General features: G+C 40.3%; 5 protein-coding genes across 14 annotated transcripts; 1 reads left to right on the top strand and 4 right to left on the bottom strand.

Moving 5' to 3' along the window:
• Positions 1-731: 731 nt before the first annotated feature.
• LOC116917063 (mitochondrial folate transporter/carrier) lies at positions 732-3,558 on the bottom strand. Of its 3 annotated transcripts, XM_032922426.2 has the most exons (7): positions 3,349-3,556; positions 2,392-2,612; positions 2,183-2,336; positions 1,927-2,121; positions 1,693-1,867; positions 1,473-1,618; positions 732-1,087 (listed from the first exon to the last, which is right to left on the bottom strand). In XM_032922426.2, exons 2-7 carry the CDS (start codon positions 2,552-2,554, stop codon positions 1,045-1,047), a joined length of 876 nt encoding a protein of 291 aa, XP_032778317.2. In that variant the 5' UTR covers positions 2,555-2,612; positions 3,349-3,556; the 3' UTR covers positions 732-1,044. The 3 variants fall into 3 exon arrangements, with proteins under 3 accessions (XP_032778317.2, XP_045026156.1, XP_045026157.1); XM_045170221.1 differs by lacking the exon at positions 732-1,087 and having other exon boundaries at positions 1,203-1,618; positions 3,349-3,558; XM_045170222.1 differs by lacking the exons at positions 732-1,087; positions 3,349-3,556 and adding an exon at positions 3,056-3,308 and having other exon boundaries at positions 1,203-1,618.
• A 1,138-nt stretch (positions 3,559-4,696) lies between these two features.
• Positions 4,697-10,025, bottom strand: LOC116917061 (polyamine-transporting ATPase 13A3). Of its 5 annotated transcripts, none has more exons than XM_032922417.2 (14): positions 9,892-10,025; positions 9,298-9,577; positions 8,932-9,230; positions 8,668-8,872; positions 8,534-8,606; positions 8,369-8,473; positions 8,271-8,297; positions 7,894-8,207; positions 7,636-7,824; positions 7,387-7,552; positions 7,133-7,311; positions 6,675-7,074; positions 6,165-6,604; positions 4,697-6,090 (listed from the first exon to the last, which is right to left on the bottom strand). In XM_032922417.2, the coding sequence occupies exons 2-14, from the start codon at positions 9,547-9,549 to the stop codon at positions 5,032-5,034; spliced, it is 3,708 nt and encodes a 1,235-aa protein (XP_032778308.2). In that variant the 5' UTR covers positions 9,550-9,577; positions 9,892-10,025; the 3' UTR covers positions 4,697-5,031. The 5 variants fall into 5 exon arrangements, with proteins under 5 accessions (XP_032778308.2, XP_032778310.2, XP_032778309.2 ...); XM_032922419.2 differs by having other exon boundaries at positions 9,832-9,951; XM_032922418.2 differs by lacking the exon at positions 9,892-10,025 and adding an exon at positions 9,671-9,824.
• Positions 10,026-10,608: 583 nt separating this feature from the next.
• Positions 10,609-11,768, bottom strand: LOC116917057 (invertebrate-type lysozyme 6). Its single transcript, XM_032922415.2, has 4 exons — positions 11,609-11,768; positions 11,158-11,355; positions 11,023-11,096; positions 10,609-10,954 (listed from the first exon to the last, which is right to left on the bottom strand). Exons 1-4 carry the CDS (start codon positions 11,703-11,705, stop codon positions 10,808-10,810), a joined length of 516 nt encoding a protein of 171 aa, XP_032778306.2. The 5' UTR covers positions 11,706-11,768; the 3' UTR covers positions 10,609-10,807.
• Positions 11,769-12,691: 923 nt separating this feature from the next.
• Positions 12,692-13,919, bottom strand: LOC116917058 (lysozyme). Its single transcript, XM_045170375.1, has 4 exons — positions 13,782-13,919; positions 13,212-13,400; positions 13,067-13,140; positions 12,692-12,991 (listed from the first exon to the last, which is right to left on the bottom strand). Exons 1-4 carry the CDS (start codon positions 13,846-13,848, stop codon positions 12,842-12,844), a joined length of 480 nt encoding a protein of 159 aa, XP_045026310.1. The 5' UTR covers positions 13,849-13,919; the 3' UTR covers positions 12,692-12,841.
• A 119-nt stretch (positions 13,920-14,038) lies between these two features.
• LOC116917056 (protein LZIC) lies at positions 14,039-15,686 on the top strand. 4 transcript variants are annotated; one of them, XM_045170372.1, is made up of 6 exons: positions 14,039-14,179; positions 14,614-14,707; positions 14,768-14,903; positions 14,979-15,134; positions 15,205-15,325; positions 15,400-15,686. In XM_045170372.1, the coding sequence occupies exons 2-6, from the start codon at positions 14,616-14,618 to the stop codon at positions 15,450-15,452; spliced, it is 558 nt and encodes a 185-aa protein (XP_045026307.1). In that variant the 5' UTR covers positions 14,039-14,179; positions 14,614-14,615; the 3' UTR covers positions 15,453-15,686. The 4 variants fall into 4 exon arrangements, with proteins under 4 accessions (XP_045026307.1, XP_045026309.1, XP_045026308.1 ...); XM_045170374.1 differs by lacking the exon at positions 14,039-14,179 and adding an exon at positions 14,273-14,291; XM_045170373.1 differs by lacking the exon at positions 14,039-14,179 and adding an exon at positions 14,315-14,557.
• Positions 15,687-20,507: the final 4,821 nt, after the last annotated feature.

The following is a 20,507-nucleotide window of genomic DNA, read 5'->3' as shown; positions in this document are numbered from 1 at the left end:
CCCTCCCTTTCGCAGTTCAGCCGTAGGGACTGTATGTTGATTTGCGACAACCGAGTTTTTTTCTACCATCATGACAGCGGGATTATGGAAACAAGGATGTTGCATGATTCACTTTCCTTTCCTGATTGGAATGGTCCGCCTCCATGCTCCGGCAGGTCAACCCTCACTTCCAGATTCTTTTTTAACCTTGATACTTGACCCATATATTCCCTAAAAAAAAGAAAAAAAAGAAACAAAAGAAAAAAAAAAGAAAGAAAAAACCGAAGCTTGCGCCGAATGACCTCATTCAACGCCAGACTCTCGTTCTTTTCTCCACTCCGGCATCGTAATATTAATAATAATGGCGCGTGTATACACTTTTCCAAGTCCAACTGTTTAAGCTTAATACAACGACTTTTGTTGTCTGGAATGACCCGGAAAAAAACAACAAAAACGATTAGGGTGTGTAAGAAAGGACAATGGAAGAGAGTGATGCGATTTCCCCTTTTTCTTGTTACACAAAGAAAAGCGGGAGAAAGTCATCCTTGACTAAGATTGTAAACCTTAGAGGAACCGCATGCCGCAACATCCAACCTTTCTGACGCAATGCTACGTTCTGCGAATAGAACCCACCTTAGCCCCCCTCAATAAAAATGGCTGTCTCCATTTCTATCTGCTACATCTCTCTGCTAAATACGCCATCTGCATATCCTGCAAGAAAAGGTTTTTAACATGAAAATAGAGACTCGGACTTGAACGTTATGACTCGATGACATGGAAACTTACAGTATCATGTCCGTTTCCATTTGGATCGTTATCATTTTATTAAAGAAAACAATAACAAATGTATTCGACTTACTGGTAAAAGGGAAAGAAAACAAATGACCCAAACTTTAAATTTTGGTCGTTACTGACGAAGATTGTGTTTCATTTGGTTTGGAAAGAGTTCGATCCTCGCCTTCGGCTGAATGATTCTTTTGCCCGCTGGATAGCGATTTCAACGCGTAAGAAACATTCTCGTAGACGACGAACGTCAAGGCTGTAGCCGGAGTGACCCTCAACAAGTTAGGGAGCAATCCCTTGTAATAAGCCTCTCACCCCCTCACGCCTGAAATTAACAGAAGAAAAAGCTGTAGGTCACTCCATGCCACTTTCGGAATCTACACTACCTCACAATAGATACAAGGTGATCGTTTCCTCTCGAAAATGACAAAACTAAGTCATAAGAGGGTAATGCGAGATTCGTTATTGATCTTAATATGTACAAGAATTTCCAACTAAAATTAGCCAGCCTAATGGGCCGTACACAAACAAAGGGGGATTCGGATGTACTCGATTCTGCGCAATTTTTTTTTTGTTTTGTTCCTAAGGTATATGGAGATCACCGTTCTCCGGTGCACATTTCATAAATAAGGAAGACCAGACAAATATTAGGCGTGACATGGACCATGTAGGGCGATAGGCCTTTATAAAACCCGCGGACACCCTCGTACCTCCACGTCTGTGATATCACATCCATGACGCCCTTGTAGTCGCGATATTGGTCCTGTAATCGTGCTCGCACTACTTGGTAGGGATAAGTAGCAGTTGCTGCAAATAGTTTCGACAGGGCAGCAAAGGACAGGTACTCGCTTGTGGCCTAGATACAGATCATGAAATTGATTTTATACGAAACCTAGATAACGGGGATTGACTAAATGGTAGTTGACTCACCAGTTTAGTGTCGATAGGTAAATTTCGGTAACTATTATAACTATTTTTCATTTCTTCGTAAGCCATGAATTGGAGGGCACCATGTGAGACGCCAAAGATGCCAGGTACGAATCCTTTGTACAGACCTCGAATACCTTCGTAGCGGTACATCTTGACTAGAGCATCCACCATTCCCCTGAAAAAGACAATTATTAGTATTCCAACATGCAAGTAAGTGGAGGATATAAATCTTACTTGTATCTCTTTTCCTCTGAGAGGTGAACTGTTTCTGGACCATATTGCAGACAAAGACGAGTTTTCACGACCCATATAGGATTTGTCAAGATTTGGGTGGCTACACCTGCTTCAGCGGCCGCTAACATATGTTTAGCGGGACTCAGTGCTATGGTTGAATCTCCACTTTGCATTTCTACTTTGATGGCATTGTAACTGTTCAAATACGACGAATAGACAACAAGGAAGCCTCGGTAATGAACAGTAAGACACCTACAAAAAGAAGTAGGATCCCCAAGCACATCCGGCGCCACAAACGTTGGGTGCAACACCTCTGTACAGACCACGAACGCCTTCAGAACGTGTTATGCTGCATATCGCGTCATACAGTCCAGAATACTGAGGCCTTATACTCAGCTGACCGTCACTAACTGAAATGATGAAATTTGTTATAATATCGCCATCCCCGAATTCATATAGACATACCTGCAAATCTGATTTTGATCAAGTCCAAAGGATGAAGAATCAATGTGGATGCAACTCCGCCTGATATTCCTGCTATAAGATGTTCATACCTCATGTTTGATAAAAAAATGGCCACTCTTGTGCTGGCATTGGACATGCCAAGGCTAGAATTTGTCTTTGCCATTTTAGTGTGTTGCACGTATAATGAATAAAAGTGAGGAAAGTATCAGAGACAGACCATCCTAGAAATGGAAGGAAAAATTGGTTAGTAATTTAGTAAAATAATGAGATACCGTTCACAAAAAGATTTTGCACATTTGGGCTTCTTTACATGACAATTGCATTTCCCCTCCCTCTATACTTGGTGAATTAATCTTTAACATTAAGCTTCCAAACCAAAATATAACAATAAACCCCAAAACCACGATTAGCTTAAGATAATACAGAAACACCATCAAGCTTTTGAGCCAGAATATTACATTAAATCCACAAACAACTGACCACAATAAATTTAAGACAGAAACGTAGATCAAAATTGCATATTTCTGTAAAGGAACAATTTCTTGTCCCTTAACAAGATGATTTCTTAAACACTCTTAGCAAACATGTACACAAATACCTGACTGAACAAGTTAATAGAAAATACAGGCTGCTAGAATAATTACTAATATGAAAAACTACATACATCTTTCTAGATCACCTTTCACCACGAAATCAAAGAAAGTTCTACAAGAAATGCTTCCTTTCCAATTCCGGCTTTGAAACAAACTCCCTCCTTCAAGTATGGCTCAAGCTTATGAGACCCAAAAATTTATAAAGTTCACGAATACTTTTATAAAACGCAAACAGGTTACGCAATGATGCAATTTGCATCACGTTACGAAATAAAACGTGACTGGCGATTATATGATCTTATACTGCATAGAAGACAAAAAGCTATCAAATACATGCAGCTAGGACTAAGACTATGGCTAATACCTGAGAAAAATTTGCGCCAGGGACACTGACACCTTGAAGGAAGGCTGTGGAGAGATTAAAATGTTACAGCCTCGTTATCTAATAGTAACGGCCTTGGGTAGGTTCCCCTGTACAGTACAATGCGTAACGTTTCGCTGGAAATACGCTTAGCCTGTGGGTCAAGGACTTGCGTTCAGCCAGCAAACATGCAAAGGAATAAGTGCTAAAAAAACCATCGTCTGCTTATTGCCTTATCCGCTGTTGCCAATTTATTGAGTCAGGCAGCTGGCACTCGCATGCGGGATCGGCCCAGATCAGCTGTGATCGGGCAGCTTCTCAGCCACGCCACAAACAGAGTAATAATAGAATACTGGTGTAGCCACGGCCATGTTAACTCCCCCTCTCGGATTTTTTCCCAAAAGTTGTTGCCAATTTCGCGTATCGATTGTGAGAAAATGGGGCAAGATATCGATTTAAGTGTCCCATAACCGTAACTGCCACCTATGAATTGAGTTTTAAGGGTTGTTATTGTTATAACAACCCATATGTTATACATACATTTTTCACACTAATTAATTAAGCCACTTTTTGTTTACTTTCAAAGTACAGACGACGAAAATGAGCGAAAACATAGCGAAAACGTAATACATCACAAGTTCACAATACAGCCGCTGTGGCGCTTTCGTTATGGGACAGAAAGACTTTCAGGCCAAAAAGGCAATGGGAGGGCCCGCCATAAGCGTGGCTACACCAGTATTCTATTACTCTGCCACAAACAACTACTGATCGGGTCCGATCAAGTTGGCATACTTCCCACGGCTCGGGTCGAGTTCAACCTGAAAAACCCAGGTGTAATATTGTAAAATGGCGGCTTAAAGGTTTTCAAAAGTTTTGAGTGGCTCACTGAAAACCACTTGTAATATTAATAATAAATAATCGATTGATGGGCTTGAATTGACAATTAATTTCTTGTCATTGGGTTGCAAAGCCCGATTAGGCAACCCACTCAAAACCTGGCGGGTTACGGCAACTCGGACGATCCGCCCTGAAAGCCAGAATGACCCGCCCGATCAGCAAAATATCGAACCGATCAAAGCGAGATCGAGCCCTATCGTAGGCTCGCAGCACTGGGAAATTTCAAAAATAGGAATTGTTTGTTTCGTAAAGTCTCCCGTTGACGTTATGCATATTGCAGCTATAGTTTGATGCCACACGTTAAAAAATGCACTGATAAATCGTTATGTCACCGAGGTCTGTATGTTATGTAAGTAGGACATCGCCTGGCATTTATAAATCAAAAAGATGAAGGAAGGTAAACAAGTGTTTAAACAAAACACCAGTTTGGGAAGATAAGTAGATAACACAAGAATCCCGAAAAATATTTTTTTATTGACTAATAACACGTGAGACATACTTCAAAATGGTTGCTTGCCGATTTTGACACAATATAAGGAATGAATCGCTAGACGTACATGCCAAAAAAAAGGAGAGAAAAACCACTCTTTCTGTTCATGCCTTATGTAACATGCTTATTGTATAAGCAAAATTTACTAGAACAATTGGTTAGAATAGAAAAATATCATATTAAACGCTAGTCAAACACTTTTTTTGGAAGTAAGCACTCTTAAGATGAAGAACACAACTAAAATGGTGGATTTGAACCTATTTCCGAAACTCACTACGCGATCTATGTTTTCTAAAGATTTAAAGTGACAAAATTTCACTAGTGCTAGCTTGACCTAACGGAGGCCAGTCTTTTTCCAGAGCTAATTCCTGCTCTACCTTCTTGTACTTGTTCTTTGGTTCTGAATTTCGAGGATGATTTGCAGGGCGCTGACTGGACTCATATTCTGCTACCAAATTTTCAATGAAAAGTGCCACAGTTGTGTGCAATATTACCAGAAGTATGAGGCAACTGCGAAATAGGTACATATTGTCATCCTCATCAGATCTTGTGGTACCAATAGGAATCCCACCGTCATCCTCTGAGTACCAGTGAAAAGGATTCACGTTGATCCCCATCACTTGAAAAAAATTGGCCAGCGGCCCGATCGGCAACAACGTCAGGACTAGAGAGAATGCCGTCAGGACAATCAGGGCGAAGAGGAAAAGTTTGTTGGTATAAAATGGCTGACGGTAGGGAGGTCCGTAGGAAAATGCAAGCGCAAGAATAAGGTATTGAAATGAACCTATCGAGAAGATGACGGTTACTTCCCAACACGGAATAATGACTTCATCACCGTCGGGATGTATAGGGTGGTACCAAGGCTGCAGCATTAAAAGCAATAGGGCACCTAGTTGTATTGCCGCCGTCAAAGCTATTTGCATAACTAATGACAGCATATTCGAGCTGGTAAGAAGCGATCCTCTAGGTCGGTGAACCACGAGGTTTGGATAGGGATCAGTGTGTCCCATTAGGACGGCAACAGTTGTCGTGATGAACAAGTCATGATAGAGGAACATATAGTCGCCAAGGGTTGTGCGTAGCGAGTATAGGATCAGTACTGATATAAATTGAATCAAGCTGTAGAGCGCCATATACTTAAACACCCCAAAACTGGTGACTAAGGCACAGCGACCTTCACGGACGATAGTCGGGACACAAGAAATATTTCCAGCTTTGGCAGTGAAGGGAGCGGCCACGGATGCCTCAGCATCCGACAAGGAAATGCCTACATGAGCTGCTTTAAGCGCTCCACAGTCATTGGCTCCATCCCCGCAAAATCCAACAGCGTAGCCAAGTTCCTGAAACTCTTCCACCACCTTTTGTGGCATGAAAAAGGAATTAGTAAACGTACATGCCACTAGAAAATTTGGAAAACCAGTACAAGGATTACCTTTGTTTTCTGATCAGGTGTCATCCGAGCTAGAATGGTTGCTCGCACAAGGATTCTTTGAAGCAAATGAGGGAAATGTTTACGAATGACGTCTAGGGTTTTCCCCCCAAGAGCCAAATGCAATCGCGGAGTTAGATGGTTACTGTCCAACCCTCTCTCCGCATCAGAAACAAGAGCTTGTCTGCGCCACATGCGCGATATGTTTTCCATTGGTTGGAATACCGAGTCTGGCCAGCTCTCAGTAAACATGGCATCTGACTCAGACGACGACAAGACGCCACTCTCTTCTACATCCCTTTCGTACATTTCCGCCAATGAATAGGTAATGGATGCACGAGTGGTGCCCTTCGGTGCAGTAGCTGTAACAAGTATCACTTTCTCCCCTACAGGAAGCATGTCACAATCTCTCCCCACGTTGATTGCAGTTAGCAGGTTGTCACCTGGATGAAAAAATTAGATAATTAATGACAAATACCAGAAGTATAGGATTCGTAGTTGAATGAAGCATACCGGTGACCATAACGCAACGAATGTTGGCGTTTCGTAGTTGTCGGATAACAGGGGTAGTTTCTGGCTTAAGGGTATTGTGCATTACCAGAAGGCCAAGGAATTTCAGATTACATTCCATGTTTTCCCGTTTCATGCGGTGCATTTGATGCCACGTCAAGCGACGGTCTAGAATACGATGAGCCAATGCAAGAACACGAAAACCCCGCATCGTGTACGATCTTAAAACTTTGGCGAAATCGTCAGGCACGGATGTACTCAAACAGAGGGTACGAATCATTTCGGGAGACCCCTTACACAAAAGTTCCATGTGGGCACTACCTAAAGTTCGGACAACTACTGACATCCGTTGCAGGCTAGAACTAAACGGAAACTGCCGCACAATGCCTACCGCATAAGGGATCTTCAAGAAAATATGTATTATTAACCTTAAATGTTTACCCAATATCTTCCTATTTTACCTCGAATCCTGTTTCGGCGAAATCAAAACCATGAACACCAAGAAATGTGTCTCGAGTTACGGGTTTAACAACCAAAGGGGTCATAACATCGTAACGAGTAACATCTGCTCCTGGCTCTTCAAGAATCCATTGAGTTGACTTAAACATTTCCAACTCTAAAGGATCACCAATCAGTTGACCTAAGACAATGATTTTTTTTTTCAAGCGACTTTCATAGACAATATCTGAAGAAAACAAAAAGGATAGGCAAAAACCTTCGATTCGGGTAAGAGTATGGCACGCCGCAAGGGTTACTAAAACTGGGTCATCTTGTTTCAGTTGAAGCGCTGGATCACGAACAAGATCAGCAAAAACATTTTCCTCTTTTGATCGCGGTGCCACGCCACAAAATTCGAGACCACCTTCAGTAAGGGTTCCTGTCTTAAAATGAGTGGAAATTGACAAAAATTAACAACTGATACGAAAGAATGTTTTAAGTATTTTTGCTTTTTCAGCCTTCCTACTTTATCAAAGCACATGAGCTTTAATTTGCCGCACACGTTGATGCGTGGCGGCGAAATGCAAAAGATGCCATTACGGCGCAAACGTGACTGAGCGTACACTGTTCCAACGGTCATTGCGGCGGGCATGGCGGGCGGAACGACGATAGTTAGCATATCACAAGCCCGTATGATAATTTCCCAAAGCGTTGCCTAGAATAAATGTTATACAATCAGAAGGTAAAAATTATACTTATAAGGAAAAATATATATATTCCTTACCCCTTTTGTTATATAAACGTATACGCAATACGTAATGCCGCAAAGTGCCACGCCAAATAGCAGCAGCACGAATTTTAGCGAGTCAATATAGAATTTGAAGCCAATTGGCTTTGGATATAGAATCGAGCGGACTAATTCACCCTTTGCCGTAGTGAATCCTGTTCTTATGACGACAGCCAAGACTTTATCTTGGCCATAGTAGCGGGTCTGCAGAATTTGAGTACCACAGAAGAGAGTGTGCCTTTTGTGAATGTCGGTGCAATATGGCTCATCCAGATCTGGTACAGGTGTTTTTGTTTCAGGGGCACTTTCACCTAACGAGAGAAAGAGAATACAGTAATTTTCTTTTCAAAGGCAACATCAGGTTAATAACCAACCTGTTAATACACTTTCATTCACAATACCTGTATTTGATTAAACAACAATATTTAATTTAGTAATAAAAATTTATAATTTATTAATGATATTTAATTACAAGTGCCCGCTACGAGAACGGCATCGCATGGCACCAAGAACCCCGTTGGAGGTATAACAATAACGTCTCCAGGTACCAATCGGCTGGCATAAATATTTTCATAAACTTGGGATAAATTACCATGAGTCCCGATGAAAGAATATTAAATTTGACACAAAAGATTACCTTCTCCGCCACGAGAAACGGTAACCATGGAAGATATGTGGGCGGCCGTCATGTTTTTCAATGTTGAACTTTGCTGTAGAAAATATTAAATATTGTATTGCTGGTTATCAGTCATGTACGAAAAGGTGACTTACTCTGCGGATTTCGTAGAGGGCAATGCCAACCGACACAATCGATACTACGAAAATACACGCGGCGTAGTAAATGTAATCATCCACTGTCCAAACCACGCAACTAAAGATCTCAAAAAGATAGAACGGGTTGAGCACTTCATCTATAAGCAAACGCCAGTAGGACTTGACGTCGACAGACATCGTATTGAAGCCGTGTAATTGTAGTCTGTGATCAATGAAATCAACGTTATTATTTGCATTAAGAATTGAAGGTAGTATTCATACTTTGCTTCCTGAACTTGCACTGATTGCCCTTCGAATGTGTGAAAATCGCAAAGCTGAATGCCTTGTTCGATTCCCGTAAGCATTTGAAACCGCTGGTACCTTTTGCTCCACAGATACTTGACATGTTGATGGACAAAATACCGCAAGTAGGGCACAGAGTCCTCTTCAAACAATTTACTGGTTTCAGATTCCTCCTCTTTCTCTGAATCATCCTTTGATAGCAGAGAGTATTCATCAGGAAAGTAGTCCCCAACAATTTCTTGGTGCACTTTTGCAATGTAAGTTTGCCCATGAACATCCTTCATGAGGAAAAACCTTGTCAACAACTTTATACAAAAGATCAACATTGTAAACACTACATAATACCTCTAACACCAAGACTTGAGATTCATCTATAGGGCAGCAAACATACTGCCAACGAATTCCAAAAACATTGTGCCAGTAGACAAGAACATATGGCAGGCCTATGCATAGTAATGCTATACAGTGGAAGATGAATGTTTTGATGTAGCTTCTGGTGTAACCAACTGCAATGAGTTGCTCTTTACTGCCATCACCTATCACAGTTGAACTTGGCTTGACATTTAATTTCATGTAGCCTTTTGTATCACCAATCATCTCAATGTAGGCGCCATACAAAGAAAATCTAAACAACAAAAGGATGTGTAAGGAAGGGTTACAAACTCTACTACTCTGAGACAAATGCAAAATCTACAGGAATGCTTCATATGTTATTCACCAACAAACATCAGGATCCTAATATGTCAGGAAAGTTTTGCTTTGTTGGTGAAACAACTTCCACCCTTGTTCTATACCCTGCCATCTAGACTTTCACTCGTGGCAAATAATTCAAATTCTACAATTCAAAATACATTCTGAAACCATGACTAAATAACACACCAGAAATAGTTTAAACACTGAACTAATACAATCAGAGCAACCTAATAACAATATTTTCACCTCCTAAACAAAATTCTAGAGTAGGGCAGATTTTCAAGATTTCACTTTTTTTCTTTTGTGTTTTCTGTTTACTATTGACTTCCAATCACTTCATGTGAAATGCATTGCGTTGCCAGATAGCTATATTTAGCATAATGCGATTTCTAGCGGAAAATTCTTTTTAACTTCAGAGCCCCGGTTCTCGAAAACCCGGGTTACCCGTGGATCGTTGCCAAAAATAGTCACCCATGGGCGATCCGGGTAGCTTATTTGCCAAAATGGGTAGGTTGGGCGGATTTGATGGGAAAACCGGGTATACCCACCGCCATCTTGGAAAATGGCGGCTTGCAAAGCGCCAAGTTAAATTAAAAGGGAGATTAGCAAAAAAAAAAGTTTTTGTGGCGGAAATTCAAAGCGCGTGACTTGATTTCAGGGAAATACCCAGGTAATCGGGTAGGAAATTGGGGCTGATCGGGTTTTGAAACCGGGTAATGGAAACGGTTTTCGAGTTTGTGTTACCCACATGAAAACCGGATAGGTAGTGGGCAGCAAAGTCTCAAGAACCGTTACCCACCGGATCAAATTTTTTCGCCGAGAAGACCTACCCATTCGCCCAAATACCTACCCATTGGACACGGGGCCGAGCCCTATTCAGACGTTCAGAGTTCACACTTCAGAGACAGTTTCGATAAATGACGGTTTATAAATAAAACATTGACATTCAACAAATAGCTGAAATTGTTTTCTTTGTTAAGCATTTATTGGTATCATGAAATTTAACAAATCACACAAACTCTACCGGTTCATGTTGTGAATTCTAAATTGAGCGAATAGTTTGCAATCACGTGTTGCACTGGGAGAATGGTTGCAGCCGAACTTTATGTTATATGTAATTGTGTGTGTTGTTTTCTGATTTTTAATGGTTTTACTAAATAGATTAGACAGAAACAGGTTTATCTCTGCATTCGCGGAAGACCCTATAGAAGGGCAAACCTTCCATTTTCGCAAAACATGAGTCCGATTTTCCTAATACGTGAATACGTGCAAAGTCTTCGCAATCAATGATACCATCTTCGGTACAATCCTAATATTAAAACATATCATTATACAAAAGCTTATTGTATCTGTCATAACACAGTCGGTCAGTATTACCTGTGCAAATTCTGTCATGTACAAACGAACAGTCTTTTTGGCACATTCCAGGTCTTGCGCGCATGTCTCGAACGCTATTAAATTTAATATTCAAAAATGTAGTTACTGTCCTTTGCTAGGTATAATATCACCAACCTCCATTGGGATCTTCGTCGGGCGTAAGCGTAGGTTGCCCTGCATCTGCCCAATAGTTAACGCCGATTAGAAAAGGACCACATAGATACTGTGAACCAGTAGTGCAAGGAGCAGTCAAATTGCAGTAGGAGCTTGCTTCACACAAGCATTGCATGCAGTCATCTGGTATTACAATTTCAGCAAGTTCTTCCTCTTGACCTGAAACAGCGTCAATTCAACCTTAGCAAGATAAACTGATAATTTAGATATAAAAATTAAAAATCCGGCATGTCCTTGATGGAACCTTGCAACACCCACAATGAACAGTGCAAGGCGATCGTTTAAATATTTCAGGATTTAAACATAGAAACGACTCTGTTTTAAGTTTCATTAAGATATTTAACTAACGCGGTATTACTCAGGGTTATAGAAACGGTATGACTGTGCTGTCACTTTTAGCAAAATTTTTTACCTTTAATCATAGGAGAAAATACGAATGCAGCGACCAAAATGTAAGCAGCAGCGAGGCTATTGAACATTCTCTTATCTTGGGGGCAGAAGAACAACATTGTCTTTCTTCTAGCTGGAACAGGGAGTTTCTGAATCAGAGGACCCACGCTGTAGCTTATATAGACGCAGAAACCAATCGCCAAGTGGCATTGAGGTAACCTCAAATGAATTCGTGATATAGCCTTTTATGGGAAAGAAGGGCGACTGTTTCTAGCGAGTGTTTTCCTTCCTGTTGTCTCCTCCTCGAAGCCTTAGGAAGTAACTGAACAACAAATCAGAACGTTTTGTACGGCAAGGTTACTTGACAGAATATTAAAAAAAAAAAAACTTATTTTACCTCTATCCATGAATTGGGATGCATTTGTCTGCAGATACATTTAGTGGGACATCTAAAGTTTCTTCTTTCCCCCTGTAAATGGCAATTATTGTCCAGCAAGCAAACAAGAGTATGTTCTATGTTGTTTTGAACTTATACTTGTACAAGGAGAAAACTAAATTACATCTTAATTCAACGATTTACAGGCAATAACAGGAGTTTAACGAATAAAAATTGTTGATCGAGGTAGTCTTGGGAATTTATCAAACCATCGACAAGTTATTTGAAATTCAGAAAACTATCTGCCAGACCATAACAAGCAAAAAATATTCAGCTTAATTAAATAGTGCCTAACAACATATAAAAATAAATAAATAAGGAGAGAGAAGCTATACTGACCCATTTGGCACCCCTTAATTGGGACATTAAATGTGTTGACTCGTGCAAGAGGGAAATTTCCCGTGACATGAGCTGCAAACATGTGTCACCTTTACACAATGGCTTGTTTTGTAGTTACAAGAAGTTGGATTCCCTGACGAGAATTTAATGGCGAAGTTTCTTTTTAAGACATCGTCATTTGTGGCTAACCTCGTTTATTTTTGTGTTGACAACTTTCACGTTTTCGCTAAGCTTTCACCACCACATTTCTCTCGGGTAGTTGGCTCTTTAGGTTCAAGACATGCCTACCATCAAAAAAGCTTGATTACTATCGTAGATGACACAATATCATTTCATGACCAAGCGTGTATTTAATAATACGTCGATATAAACACATCAGCAATGCAAATTTTTTCGTTTAAATTACTAAATCCCAAAAGACTTTTAACACAACGTAAGAAAATTTTCGGCTAGCAACGGCGATAAGTTACGATAAAAAAATCAACCCGACAAAGACTGAACTGTGTTTCTGCATGCAAGATAACCTTGGTAGAAAGGTGTCTGAGCAATTGGTGCGTTGCAGCCGAATCCACCTAAAATGTGGAGGTGGGCGTAGTCATCACAGTTAATGGCGCCATCTCCATTGCAATCCTAGAGACATAAATTACGTGACAGTAAATCATTGTATCAACGATGCCAAAGTAATATAAAAATTTTTAAAAATACCTGAGCAAACTTTGCCATGTATCCACGAACAGTTTCTCCAGCGCACACAGCATCTTGGACACACGCCTCGAAAGCTATTTTTACAATTCATTATAATGTGCTTAGACGTTGCCACAATTGAGGTAGGAATAAATATTGAACGAACCTCCTTTCCGTTCAGGGTCATCGTTCGCTAGAACGAATTTGCCTGCGTCTGCCCAATAAGCCCAAGAAATAAGGAAGGGGCCGCAAAGGTATTGGTGACCAGATGTGCAAGGAATCGTCATGTTACAACCTGTACTGGCCTGGCACAAACATCCCAGGCAATCCTCTGGGACCACAGATGCTACCTGACCTGAAGACATAATTATTGGGTAGACAAAAAATTATAAGAAAATCATTCGCATCCACATTTGATCATGTTAAGTTGTAATACTAAAAGTTGTGTTTCAAGTCTTATTGGCAAACTTTATTGACATTTTTAGCTTATTTGATATTTTGATTTTTGTTAACGCAATGTCAATTTTAACTGAAACTGTGCGAAGTCTACGTCAGAATACAAAGAATTGGTATTTGCCCTGGAGGCTATCACAAGATACCATTGACCTAGGCATTTTACAGTCGCAAAAGTTTAGACGTTTTTCGATCTCATTATTAAAAAATAACTCGTGGTTTCGAAAAACTTTTAAATTTGCGTATTAACATTTTGTGACAGAAAATATAAAGATAATATTACCTTGGACGACAGGGGGACAAAGAGCCAAAATGGCAAAAAGGCAAACAGCAGCGATCTTGAGTAGCATCTTGTAACACTGGCGCCAGGAGAACGACTCAAAGTGGGCAATGGTACCTAACCCGTGTTGTGTTGAGTAACCACTTCTACGTGTCAGCTGTTGACTATCTCCAGTTGGAAGTTGGATGTCGACTCAAAAAACAAATATCCACGAGTCTTATATAAGCTCACTGGATTGGCGAATGACGTTCTAACCACAAAACAATTCGTAATAAGCAATTCCGGACTGAAGATTGCACAAGTCGTAATCAATGTCACCGGAAGACCCAAAAGAATTTTGAGACACAAACCGTGACCTTCAGCACAGCAGCAATCTTAAGTGTATACACACCAGGTTCCAGGTAGTGTCCTAAGGGTTCTCGTCGTCATGGTCAATGTAAAAGTATTCTTGCGGAATATCATTTAACCACACCCAAACGAAAAGTTCCGGATCCTTTTGTTATTACTTCTAAAGTTAGCATAGCGCCATTGTGGATATCTTTTTTTAGTGTAACACCTGTAAAAATTGAATGAAAACCGGAAAAAAAAATCTGTATCAAATAAATTGTTAGTTGCTTTCCAGCCTTGAGAGAAATACCTGTCAATCAAAGCCTTCAAAATTAGAAAATGAGCAAAAAACTGAATAAACAATAAAAAAAAAAACTTGGCCAAGCTATTGGGACAGGCAACATTGCATGAATTCGTAGTCTGCTACTTGTATTTGGAAATTGAAACCCTGAAGTACTGCGATTTTGACGTAAAACTCAATTCCTCTTTATATCTGCATTATCCTTAGAAATGGCATTGAAACAAACCGAAAAGCTAAAAAGCAATGTGGAAGAACAGCTGGAAAGATTAGTGAAACAGTTGGAGGATTTAGAAAAATACAGGTAATTGGATAAAAAGTGTAAGGTATACTGTACAGATATGTAACTATTTTAGGAGAATAGGGAAGATTTCGAACCTGAAGAGTACCAGGAGACCAAGGCAGAAACCCTGGAACAGATGAGAGAATTTCAGTCGTCACTCGCAAAATTAGCAGCTGGGGATTTATCTCTGACCGATTACTTTGCAGCCATTCAGTTGGTAAAGTTATTTATACTACAGCATATAATTGACAAACAATCCAAACAATTCTATTTTATGATTTGGTAAAACTAGGGCATACAAGCAGCCCTCAGTGAGGTTTTCAGAACACCAGAAGTTATTCTCATGTTTGCAAAAAAACAGCCAGAACAATTACGGCTCAAACTGGCCCAAATTCAGCGGGATCTAAAACTTGGAAAGCTTTCCAGCCAAGCCGCTCAAGCACAACAGGCATGATTAGACTTTTTAAAATTGCTTAAATGTTCCTTATTCAATTTTTGACTTTCAACTTTTTTGTCAGATTGAAGTCCTTGGAGCACTGAAAGGTCTTGGAGAAATTTTAAATACAGAAGAGGCCAACCTTCTTGAAAAAACAAACTCTGTTTCTTTACAGCAATTCATCAAAGTGTCAACTGATCCAAGTAAATGTTCTTATTTTCTCCCTTCTTGATACCTGTCTTACTTTAAACATGTTTTTACTACAATGATTTTATAGATTCAAAAAGTAAATTGCTGACATTAGCTGAAAATTCTCTTAGCCTAGAATAAGGAGGAAAAACGAGAAACTAACTTGACGGAGCATCATGGAATCTGTATCCTGTTGCCAAAAACGTAAGCTGCAGCATGGTTCCCATCAATATGTAAATAGTAACATTGGCTAATACTGGGAAATTTTATGTTATTGCCCAATTTCCTTTTCCCCTACAAGGACAATGTATTTCATGCGAATATTAATCTCGTGAGTAAGGGAATTATACAAGACAACTTTTGTTTCTTTTAAAATTTCTCGTTCTTAACAAATCTGAAAAAATCTAATCGCGCAAACAATATTTACGTAATGCCGCTAGATGCCTCTTAGGGTTTTCATAGGCGTAGTAAGTACATAATTTCAAACAACTTATAACATTTTATAATTTTTTTTATACAAAACAAAATTGGTTACATTTAATGATTTCACTTTCAATTCAGACTTTAAGAACAACTGAATTTTGGATTCACCCACCAGTTATCACTTGGAGAAGAGGTTTCCAAAGAGATTATTATAAGCTCGACGGACAAAACTGGCGAGAACATACTGTTTCAATATCGTAAAACCAAAACAAATAGATTAATTCCAGCATATCGTGTTATATGGAAGAAGAACCTAATTCACATCGAATCAAACAAATACCCGCTGTACATGAAAGAAGGAGTCAGCACCGTCAATGAGAGTACTAGTTATCTTCTATCCATCCGCACAGATAGTTGATATAGCGCAACAGCTTCAACCAACCAGGTTTCGACGCGGCTGCTTTTTACTCATTTGCAATTGGTTCATGAAAGCTTATCCGCGATGTGCACTTTCACACACACAAACACTTTACACACCCTTTTTTTTTTTTTTTTTTTTTAAGTTTTAGTTGGAGGAGGGAGATCCGCCTCCAGCACACAGGATGTACGATTCATCCATATTTCGATCCGCTTGATGAGCTTTGCACGCGAATACCACAGCGACTCCCGCGCGCATGTAATAATAAAAGAAATAATGATGAATATCCTAGAATGATGCTCTATTTCCTAACATTAGTGTAATTCTTAGTAATTTTAGTCTTTTTCCTGAAACCGAGTTTCATTTTGAATCTGTGTCGGGTACATAAAGCAGTTGAGGAACTTTTAAGAGGCACGCCACTGTTTCATTCAAAAGACGTGACTCAGATTGATATCGCAAATTATCGACAGAAAGATTGATGGGTTGGTGTTCTGCCCTGGAAGAAGCAATCGTAAGCTATGCTAAGCTACAAGAGACGGTCTTCTGCTTTCAGTCCGCCGATGCATGGGCATTTGCAATATATCAAGTCGCAGGCTGCCGGGCAAACTAAGTTGTATATCACTCTATTACTAGTGTGCGTTTAACCGACTCTGTATAACTGTGCAGCGAATAAACATCAGGCAAGTTTCTCTCAACGTCTGGATTTCTCGATAAGCAAGCAGACCCTGGCTATACTGCTCCAACTTGGACTTGATTCGCTCGGAAAGTTGAAGCGAGGCAGGCGCCATTGATCCTTCTTACACTAGCGGGTTCATTCCAAAGTCCAAAGTAGACAACTAAGTATTTTATTTATTTGTTAAATTACGAGAATTGAAAAATTTCAACTGGAGGTAACCCGCTCGCAACCCGTTCGATTTGTTGGACATTCTTTGACGAAAGACGATGAATTCATAGTAGCGATGACCGACAATATTTACTCATCGTGTGTCCTCAAATAGATGTATTTACACGTCAAAAAAACGGAGAGCTACGAAGGAAAACAGTTTGTCTTACTTAGTTCTTGTTTTGTATGGATTAATGGTATCGCTGGATTCCTTTATGATGAAAAACGAGAAGATTTTTGACACCGTGTGTGGCGTGTTAGTAAGTTGTTGATTTATGCGACGCTCGGTTGAAGGGAACTGGGCAAACCGGACTTTTTCTATTGCGCGCGAGTTAAAACGAAGCAATGGAACTCGAGTCATAAATAGAAGGGAATCAAATCCAATCTCTTATTGCTTATTGAGTCAATATTGACTTGTTATCGAACACGACGATTTAGTTAATACAGCATGAAAGATGACGACTCCTGTAACGGGTCAGACTACACACCATTGGCAGAAACGCATTCGATGCCGTTAGATTTGCCACTCTCGATGGTGATGGATCAGTGCGTTTGACTCCATCCACAATTCCAAATGTACACGTCTCAAACAGCACGAGTCGCAGCTGCTTTTTCCTGTTTTGTCTCAAAGGCGAACGCCATTTTTTGTGTGCATCGCACGGCGATATACATACGGTCGTTTCTAAAGGGTAAATCGTCCCAAGCAAAATTGCTATCGACCCCGATTTAGACTTTTGAACACCTGACACGCTCGCCACTTGATCCGATTCCTTTGTGGCATATCAGAACGCAAGACGCCAATACATAAGCGTGTGCGTCCCATCGCCAAAAGATATACCAATACATAAGACGGAGTACGGTGTAATGATGGCAATAGTAATCAACTAGATGAGTATTCAAGACTTACAATCTATCACATGCAGGGACAACCTTGAATCGAGCAAAGCAACCCATTAAGATATAATGAGCACCTTTCTAAAGCTGTTGGAGAATTTATGAAATTGGCTCGACCGATATGAACAGCTTTAATTATTTATTGCTATAGAAAAAGGGAAGAGCAAACGAACTCGCTGGGAGGGAATGGTGGGCGGATACGAACATGTTAAGTTATCGATGAATGTGCCCATTGTGTCGGGCGGCCCGAGGTCGCAATTTTTTTTTTTTTTTTTTTTGCAAAGCTCGCAAAATGTTTTTTGCCATTCGAGGCCAAAAGATTCATTGCATATTCTTGCCGTGACACACTAAAGAGCAGCGCGACGACCGAGTGCAAAAAATAATTCGATTCAGTCGTCATTGTCATCCGACTTTGGCTGATAATATTACGGTTTGGGGCGGCGAGTGCTACAGTATCTGAGGGTGCAAACAAGGGAGAAATCACAACACGTTTCTCATACATTTGCACAACTCGTCAACCAACTGCTGCGAATACGTAAACTGCCAGTCATGTATGTCGTGTTCAAACATAATAACACAACAACAACACCGACGACTCCGCCCACTTCTTATATCAAACCTCAAACTTCATTCGATTACGCAGGATGAAGCAGCTGCTGTAGCAGCAGGAAACGGACGCGGAAAAAACGGGATACGCGCAATTTACAGCGTAGTCGACGTTATTCAAAAACGAAAAAAAAAAAAAAAATGAAACTTTTTCTGTTGTTCCTTGTGTTCCACGCGCATATTTGTATATATACGAAGGGGGTTTGGTAGCTCTCGCCGGAACAATTGGCAATTTAACAAATGCAGCAGGGCTGGCCAAACAAAAATAAATCAACTTGAGGGACTGTGCAACGTTGGGAATAAATTGTCCGTGCACCCACCCGCGCCGCCGTTACAGTCAGGGCAATATAAGTGATGAGATCACCATGTGTGCACCATGAAAAATCATAATTTCAATAACCAAAAAAAGGAAAAGAAGAATAAGACGAAACAAATGAAATACGTTGCATAAATTTCTCTTTCGCAAAAAAAAAAAAAAAAAATTTATAAAAAGGAGATAGAGAAACCAACATGATGCACAATGAAGCGTCTATCAAGGTTCGCTCTCAACTCTGTGCTGAATTATGGATAAAGGATCACGATTGATTTCCCAAAGGCATCAAGGCAAACTGTAGGTTTGTCACCTAATACGTTCGGCTGAGCAAGGAGAGATACTAGGAGGCTTCAAGGGTTCCGCAACAGCTGTTGTGGTTAGGAAGACTAGGCCAGCAGCCACTGCAGCAACATAAATGTGAGCCAGCTTTCAGTGGCAATTTTAAACTGATGGAGGGGGGGAGGGGACGATCACACAAGGAAATGGGTCTTTTGTATCACAGGCGCCAACCATGATTGATACTTGTTTCTAGGACTCCATATATAAACTGAAGGAGGTTGTCATGCAAATAAGAAACAAACGAGGGTCGGTCCCGATACAACAAGGTACCGCATAAGCAACTACGTCTCACATGTGATTGAAATAAACAATAGAGACAAATAAAAAAAAAATAAAATAAAAAAAAAAAACGAAAGAAAATGATTTGATGACTGCAAGTGGTATGGGTCTCTTTTTGGCTACGAATCTTTCCGCTTTTTATTGGCTGACATCCAATAAGTCGTAAGGACGGATCTTCGTTGAAAGGGCGAAAATAGAGAAAAGACAGCCCGCATGACGGGCACAATGTTTGCAACAGACATGGAGGAAACCATCCGTCTTGCAGCTTCCTAAAAGCAGAGGAAAGCAGCTCGGTCGAATAGATATAACCGGTGGCCCGGACATTATTCTCTTTTGATGTGACGGACGCGCATCGCATACGACCATGTCAACCTGACAATCCTTTGCGGGGCCTCCTAGTTGTAGTGTGTGTATATATATAGTATACAAGAATGTCACCCTTTCCTACATTTTTTTGTTTTCTTTTCTTTTTCTATTTCTGGTTTGTCTCTAGAAACGCAGCTGTAATTTATACGAGAAACTGCATTCAACCAGAACACGTTTTTCTTGCTCACATTCAATTGATTGTCTACTAAAACAAAATCGCCTTTTAAAAGATTTAGACAAAAACGATCATCATCCCTTTTCGTGATTGTACTGTTAAAGACCTCTAACGCTGTCAACACATAATGCTGCCAGACATGACTGTTTTTAATATATATATATAGTCAACGATCAAAGGGTGCTAGTGCTCGATTCCCACTGTTGCTGTACATGTCCTGACGGTTATATTGTCTGGAGGAAGCGAACACACTGTGGCCCGCGTCAAGAAGACCACGCCGGCTATTGTCAGATGAATGGACAGGGACTTGTTATCGTAAGAGGCGGAAGCGGATGGGAGGTTGAATAGTGGGGTTGGTGAGAGTGGAAGAGAAAAAATACAAAAATAAAAAATAAGTTGGTGACTCGCAATGGGTAGTTGCCCTCCCTCATTCGAACTAGCCACATCCAGCTCGTACTCTATCATTTTTACTTATACATTACTCGCGCCGCCTTTGTTGG

This window comes from Daphnia magna, linkage group LG2 (genome assembly GCF_020631705.1).
Source record: "Daphnia magna isolate NIES linkage group LG2, ASM2063170v1.1, whole genome shotgun sequence".
NCBI lineage: Eukaryota > Metazoa > Arthropoda > Branchiopoda > Diplostraca > Daphniidae > Daphnia > Daphnia magna.
The sequence above is the reverse complement of the archived record's forward strand: the minus strand, read 5'-3'. Positions and strand labels throughout refer to the sequence as shown.

Excerpts from the sequence above, each read along its gene's own strand:
- LOC116917063 (XM_045170221.1), bottom strand. The coding sequence starts at position 2,554 with ATGGCAAAGACAAATTCTAGCCTTGGCATGTCCAATGCCAGCACAAGA. Across the intron at positions 2,337-2,391 it reads GATCAAAATCAGATTTGCAG|TTAGTGACGGTCAGCTGAGT; the intron begins GTATGTCTATAT and ends TCATCATTTCAG. Across the intron at positions 1,619-1,692 it reads TACCTATCGACACTAAACTG|GCCACAAGCGAGTACCTGTC; the intron begins GTGAGTCAACTA and ends ATCTGTATCTAG.
- LOC116917057 (XM_032922415.2), bottom strand. The coding sequence starts at position 11,705 with ATGTTGTTCTTCTGCCCCCAAGATAAGAGAATGTTCAATAGCCTCGCT. Across the intron at positions 11,356-11,608 it reads ATTTTCTCCTATGATTAAAG|GTCAAGAGGAAGAACTTGCT; the intron begins GTAAAAAATTTT and ends ACGCTGTTTCAG. Across the intron at positions 10,955-11,022 it reads ACATGACAGAATTTGCACAG|GATTGTACCGAAGATGGTAT; the intron begins GTAATACTGACC and ends TTTTAATATTAG.
- LOC116917061 (XM_032922417.2), bottom strand. The coding sequence starts at position 9,549 with ATGATTGGTGATACAAAAGGCTACATGAAATTAAATGTCAAGCCAAGT. Across the intron at positions 7,825-7,893 it reads ACGTTTATATAACAAAAGGG|GCAACGCTTTGGGAAATTAT; the intron begins GTAAGGAATATA and ends CATTTATTCTAG. Across the intron at positions 7,312-7,386 it reads TACTCTTACCCGAATCGAAG|GTCAACTGATTGGTGATCCT; the intron begins GTTTTTGCCTAT and ends TCATTGTCTTAG.
- LOC116917058 (XM_045170375.1), bottom strand. The coding sequence starts at position 13,848 with ATGCTACTCAAGATCGCTGCTGTTTGCCTTTTTGCCATTTTGGCTCTT. Across the intron at positions 13,401-13,781 it reads TTGTCCCCCTGTCGTCCAAG|GTCAGGTAGCATCTGTGGTC; the intron begins GTAATATTATCT and ends TTATGTCTTCAG. Across the intron at positions 12,992-13,066 it reads ACATGGCAAAGTTTGCTCAG|GATTGCAATGGAGATGGCGC; the intron begins GTATTTTTAAAA and ends TTATGTCTCTAG.
- LOC116917056 (XM_045170372.1), top strand. The coding sequence starts at position 14,616 with ATGGCATTGAAACAAACCGAAAAGCTAAAAAGCAATGTGGAAGAACAG. Across the intron at positions 14,904-14,978 it reads ACTTTGCAGCCATTCAGTTG|GGCATACAAGCAGCCCTCAG; the intron begins GTAAAGTTATTT and ends TGGTAAAACTAG. Across the intron at positions 15,326-15,399 it reads CAAAGTGTCAACTGATCCAA|ATTCAAAAAGTAAATTGCTG; the intron begins GTAAATGTTCTT and ends ATGATTTTATAG.